Source organism: Myotis nattereri (genome assembly GCF_964212035.1).
Source record: "Myotis nattereri genome assembly, chromosome: Y".
NCBI classification, from domain to species: Eukaryota; Metazoa; Chordata; class Mammalia; order Chiroptera; family Vespertilionidae; genus Myotis; species Myotis nattereri.
The window spans coordinates 15,659,894-15,666,267 of record NC_138094.1 but is presented as its reverse complement, the minus strand read 5'-3'; the positions used below and the strand labels follow the sequence as shown (position 1 = coordinate 15,666,267).

The window sequence follows — 6,374 nt, the reverse complement described above, 5'->3', positions numbered from 1 at the left end:
TGGTGCTGGGGAAGATGGCCTCTGGTTTGACAGGCAATAGCCCAACTCTGGAGAGCAAGGAACACAGAAGAAACGACCAAAATGCAGTCCGGAAATTTGACCAATAACATGATTTTCAAAGAAATATCTAACACAAAGATGAGGAAAAAAACACGTAACAGCTCATTCTAGTGTAATGAAAGGTCTAAGTATGAGGAATTCTGATTATTTTTAATTTTATACACTAGAGTACCAAATTAAATGATGAAAAAGAAACCACCCTGTATTAAACAAACATTTTTTATTGAGAATTGTATTTATTACATTGTGTTACATGAGAAAAAAGCTGGGCAACACAGGTGGTTACCAGAAGTCATCTGGTTCTTCATGAGACAGCCCTGTGAAACTAAATTAGAGAAAGACAAAAATTTTAAAAATTTGTTAAATTCTTGTCAGTTCATTAGGGGACCTTTCTAATGTTCTCATTCCTTTCCTAATCAGTAGCCATATCATAACTTCAAAATGTAAAAGATTCTTTTGGCAGTCAGTAATTTTGATTAATTCAATAGTTTCTTAGAGGCAGACCTCAACATATGAACAATGCTCTTGGGCTAACAAAGTCAGCAATGTGATGAATGATTTGCATAAGAACACAATGTTGGGGAAAGCATACCTTTAATCTTTATCACTAGGGAGCAGCTTGTCCACTTGTGAGTCTTCTCTGACACTCTTTATTGAGCTCTGAAAAGAGGAGAAAGAATAATTTTGAAATTAGAGGTGTATTAATGTATTAATTTTATTAAACAACTAGGGGCCCGGTGCATGAAATTCGTGCACCGGGTGTGTGTGTGGGGGTAGTGTCCCTCAGCCCAGCCTGCCCCCTCTCACATACTGGGAGCCCTCAGGCGTTGACCCCCATCACCCTCCAATCGCAGGATCGGCCCCTTGCCCAGGCCTGACGCCTCTGACAGAGGCGTCAGGCCTGGGCAGGGGACCCACATTTCCCCCCATCACTGGTTCTGCCCCCAGCCCAGGCCTGATGCCTCTGGCCCAGGCGTCAGGCCTGGGCAGGGGACCCCCAGACCCCTCCGATTGCTGGCTCTGCCCCTTGCCCAGGCCTGATGCCTCGGCCAGAGGTGTAGACTCCCATCACCCTCCGATCGCCTGATCAGCCCCTTGCCCAGGCCTGACGCCTCCGCCAGAGGTGTCAGGCTTGGACAAGGGACCCCCATCTCCCCACGATCACTGGCTCTGACCCCCGCCCAGGCCTGAGGCCTCTGGCCCAGGAATCATGCCTGGGCAGGGGACCCCCATCTCCCTCTGATCGCTTGCTCCACCCCTCGCCCAAGCCTGACACCTCTGACCCAGGCTTCAGGCCTGGGCAAGGGGACCATCATATCCCCCCAATCCCCGGCTCCGCCCCCCACCCAGGCCTGATGCCTCTGGCCGAGGCGTCCAGCCTGGGCAGCGGGGACCCGCAGCGGCAGCAGCGCCGTGATCCCCCGCTCTGCCCCTGCCCAGGCCTAACACCTCTGGCCGAAGCATTAGGCCTGGGCAGGAGACCCCCAGCTCCCAGTGGTTGCAGGCTCCGCCCCTGCCCAGGCCTAACGCCCCTGGCCTAGCCATCCGGCCCGGGCAGCGGGGACCCGCAGTGGCAGCGGGGGGCGCCGCCATCGCGCAGGCTCCGCCCCTGCCCCTGCAGGACGCCTCTGGCTGAGGCATCCGGCTCGGGTAGCAGGGACCCGCAGCTGCAGCGGCCCCGCGATCATGGGCTCCGCTTTAGGCACAGGCAAGGGACCCCTAGCTCTCGGGACTGCCAGTTTCGACCGTGCCCAGCTCCCATCGCTGGCTCCACCCCTACTTCCTGCTATCACTGGCCAGGGTGGCAAAGGCGCCTGATTTTCAGATCATGGCTGGGGGGCAGGGCAAAGGTGGCCCCAGGGCCGCCTTTGAACTGCCCCCCACCTCTTAGCTACCCCCTGGGTTTCCCATCACTGTCAGTGGCAGGGAGCTTCTTCCTGCTTTCCCTTTCGCCTCCCTGCATGTGCCTACATATGCAAATTAGCCGCCATCTTGTTGGCAGTTAACTGCCATCTCAGTTGGCAGTTAATTTGCATATAGCCCTGATTACCCAATGAAAAGGGTAGTGCCGTACGCCAATTACCATTTTTCTCTTTTATTAGTGTAGATTTTGATTTCTCTGAAACTCTTAAAAAAATGATTTTGAAAATATCAGAAGATCACAGACATTCCAGAAAACTGGGATCTTAACCCAGCCAAAGGAATGACATTTCAATTTTTCAATTTTATTTATTATTTTGTTAGCTTTTGTTTTTCTTTTTTGTTCCCCCCCCCCCTTTTTTTTGTTTGTTGCTTTTATTCTTTCTTCTTTCTTTGTTCTCCTTTTTTTGTTGTTTGTTCCTTTATTTCCTACTTCTGTACACATTATTTTTTCAACCACGTGAGCAAAAGACATGTGAGCGGTGCACTCTTGTCCAGGGAGCATTAGCCCCGTGAGCAGCCTGCGTCGAGCCAAAGAGAGGCAGCCTCATGTGGCCTGCCCCTATCCAAGGAGCAGCAGCTGTGTGAGCAGCCCGCTTCCCCAGCCGAAGAGCAGCAACCACATGAGCAGTCTGACCTGTCCGAGGAGCAGCAGCTGAACAAGCATCTTGCCCTTGTCCAAGCAGCAGCAGCCGCACAAGCAGCCTGCCCAATCCAAGGAACAGCAGCTGTGTGCCCATCCGAGGAGCAGCAGTTCTGCAAGTGGCCTGGCCCCATTCGAGGAGCAGCGGCAGCCGAACCCGGTCCAAGAAACAGCAACCACATGAGCAGACCGGCCACATCTGGTGAGTGGCAGCTCTACACAGCATGCACCGGAGGAGCAGAGCCACAACAGCCTGCACCTGTCTGATGAGCAGCAGCCGATACTAGGAGCAGTAGCCCCACAAGCAGCCCACCACAGAGGAACAACAGCAGCATGCAGCCAGCCCCCAATCAAGGTTCAGCAGCCACGTGAGCAGTCCGCCCCAGGTCAAGGAGTAGCAGCTGCGTGCGTAGCCAGCCCCAACCAAGGAACAGCAGCTTCGTGATCAGCACATCCTCTGTCTCAGGAACAGATTCTGTGTGTGAAGCCTCCCGCCACCAGCCAGAGGAGCCACCACAACTGTGAACAGCACCCACCAGAGGAGCTGCTGCCAACTGAGGAGCAGCTGCTACAATAACCGCCAGAGGAGCAACCACAGCCCGAGGAGCCACTGCCACCCAAGGAGCAGTCGCTGAATGACTCAACATCTAGATATGTCGGTGAGATCAAACATGGGTACACAAAGAAACCCCCGAAAGAAAGAGAAGGAGGACTCACCAGAAAAGCAGCTAAGTGAAACCGAGGCATGCATGACAGAAAAAGAATTCAGATTAAGGGTCTTAGAGTGCATAAACCGGATGAAGGAAAAACTCAACAACTTATGCAAGAAGCAAGAAGAAACAGATAAAAAAAATCAATAAATTATGTAAGAACCAAGAAGAAATGAAGAGTGATATAGCTGCAATAAAAAACACCATTGAAAGTTTCAACAGTAGACTAGGAGAAGCAGAGGACCAAATTAGCGAATTAGAAGACAGGGAAGCAAAACTCCCAAACTGAATTGCAATTGGCGAAAAAAAATTAAAAGACAGGAGGAGAGCCTAAGTGAGCTATGGAACAACATGAAACGAAACAACATGCGAATAATAGGGGTGCCAGAACAACAGAAAGAGGAACAAGACTTAGAAAACCTATTTGAAGAACTAATATCAGAAAACTTCCCTGAGGTGGGGAAGAAAAAAGAGTCATACAAGCACAGAGAGTCCCAAACAAGGTGACCTTAAAAGACCCACATCAACACACATCATAATTACCATGGCAAATGTTCAGGACAAAGAGAGAATCTTAAAGGCTGCAAGAGAGAGACGGAAAATTACATACAAGGGATCTCCCATTAGATTATCATATGATTTCTCAACTAAACACATCAGGCCAGAAAAGAATGGACGGAAATTTACACAGTGATGCAAAGCAAAGCAATGAATCCAAGAATACACTATCCAGCAAGACTATCATTCAAAATTGAAGGGGAAATAAGAAGCTTCACAGACAAAATAAGGCTAAGGGAGTTTATCAATACCAAGCCAGCAATGCAAGAAATGCTAAAGGGATCAGTGTAAAAAGAAGAAATAAAAAGCTCAGAAAGAAAACACACAGAGAAAATAGAAATGGCTACAAACAAGTACCTTTCAATAATAACTTCAAAGGTAAATGGACTAAATGCTCCAACCAAAAGACATCGAGTGGCTGAATGGATAAAAAAAACAACAAAACAAACAAACAAAAAAAAAACATGACCCATACATTTGCTGTCCACAAGAGACTGACCTCAGAATCAGGGACTCACACAGACTGAAAGTGAAGGGATGGAAAAATATCTTTCAGGCAACTGGAAATGAAAATATAGCTGGGGTAGCAATACTTATATCTGACAAAATAGACCTCAAAGTGAAGGCCATAATAAGAGATAAGGGAGGCCACTTCATAATACTAAAGGATTGAATATACAGAGGATTTAACCCTGATAAACATATATGCACTCAATACAGAAGCACCCAAATACATAAAAAAAAACCTCCTGGAAGATATCAAGGGAGAGACTGACAACAATACAATCATAGTAGGGGACTTTAATACACCACTGACATCACTGGATAAATCCTCTAGACAAAAATAAATAAATAAATAAATAAAATGGTAAAGAAACAGCAATCCTAAATGACTCACTAGATCAGATGGACTTAATTGACATCTTCAGAACATTTCACCCCAAAGCCACGGAATATACGTTCTTCTCAAGTGCTCATCGGACATATTCAAAAACAGACCACATACTGGGTCACAAACAAAGTCTCCCCAAATTCAAGAAGATTGAAATCATACCAAGCATTTCCTCAGACCACAAGGGCATAATACTAGAAATAAACTAGAATAAAAACAACTCAACATTTTCAAACACTTAGAAATAAAAACACTTAGGAGCTGAATAGCATGTTATTAAATATTGATTGGGTTACCAATGAGATCAAAGAAGAAATTAAAAACATCCTGGAAACTACTGACAATGAAAACACAACAATCCAAAACCTATGGCACACAATGAAAGCAGTCCTGAGAGGGAACTTTATAGCTCTACAGGTCTATCTCAATAAACAAGAAAAAATGGTAGTAAATCATCTAAAACTACCTCTCAAAGAATAAGAAAGAGAGCAACAAGGAAAGCCCAGAAGGAGCAAAAGGAAGGAGATAATAAAGATTAGAGCAGAAATACATGACATAGAGACAAAAAAAAAACAATACAGAAAATCAATGAAACCAAGAGCTTGTTCTTTGAAAGGATAAACAAGATTGTTGAACCTCTAGTCAGGCTCACCAAGAAATAAAGAGAGAGGACCCAAATAAACAAAATCAGAAATGATAATGGCGAAATAACAACAGACCCCAGAGAAATACAAATGATTGTTAAAAAATACTATGGACAACTCCACTCCAACAAACTAGACAACCTGGAGGAAAAAGACATATTCCTAGAAACATACAACATTCCAAAACTCAATCAGGAAGAATCTAAAAATCTCAACAGGCCAATAACTATGGAAGAAATTGAAGAGTCATCAAAAAGCTTCCAGCTAACAAAAGCCCAGGACCACACGGCTTCACAGGGGAGTTTTACCAAACATTCAAGGAAGAACTAAAACCTATCCTCCTCAGACTACTACAAAAAATTAAAGAGGAAGGAACACTTCCAAGCTCATTTTATGAAGCCAGCATCACCCTAATTCCAAAACCAGGTAAAGACAACACAATGAAAGAGAATTACAGGCCAATATCCCTCATGAACATAGATGCCAAAATCCTCAACAAAATCTTGGCAAATCAGATCCAGCAGTACACAAGAGAGATCATACACCATGAACAAGTAGGATTTATCCCAGGGATGCAAGGATGGTACAATATCCGCAAATCAATAAACATGATATACCACATAAACAAATTGAAAGAAAAAAAACACACAGTCATATCAACTGATACAGAAAAAGCATTTGACAAAATTCAACACCCATTTTTGATAAAACCTCTCAGCAAGGTAGGAATAGAAGGATCATACCTCAACATAATAGAAGCCATATATGACAAACCCACAGCCAACAGCATACTCAATGGGCAAAAACTAAAACCATTTCCCCTAAGAACAGGAACAAGACCGGGATGCCCACTCTCACCACTCCTGTTTGACAGTGTACTGGAAGTATTAGCCACTGCAATTAGACAAGAAGAAGAAGAAATAAAAGGCATCCAAATTGGAAAAGAA

General features: G+C 45.3%; 1 protein-coding gene across 1 annotated transcript in view; it reads right to left on the bottom strand.

Annotated features, from left to right (window-relative positions):
- Positions 1–654: 654 nt before the first annotated feature.
- Positions 655–6,374, bottom strand: part of LOC308512352 (centriole and centriolar satellite protein OFD1-like) — a gene marked incomplete at both ends in the record, with an annotated part of 134,089 nt that continues 128,369 nt past the window's right edge. The window contains 1 exon segment of the mRNA XM_081082123.1: positions 655–720. Coding sequence (XP_080938249.1) covers positions 655–720 — 66 coding nt within the window.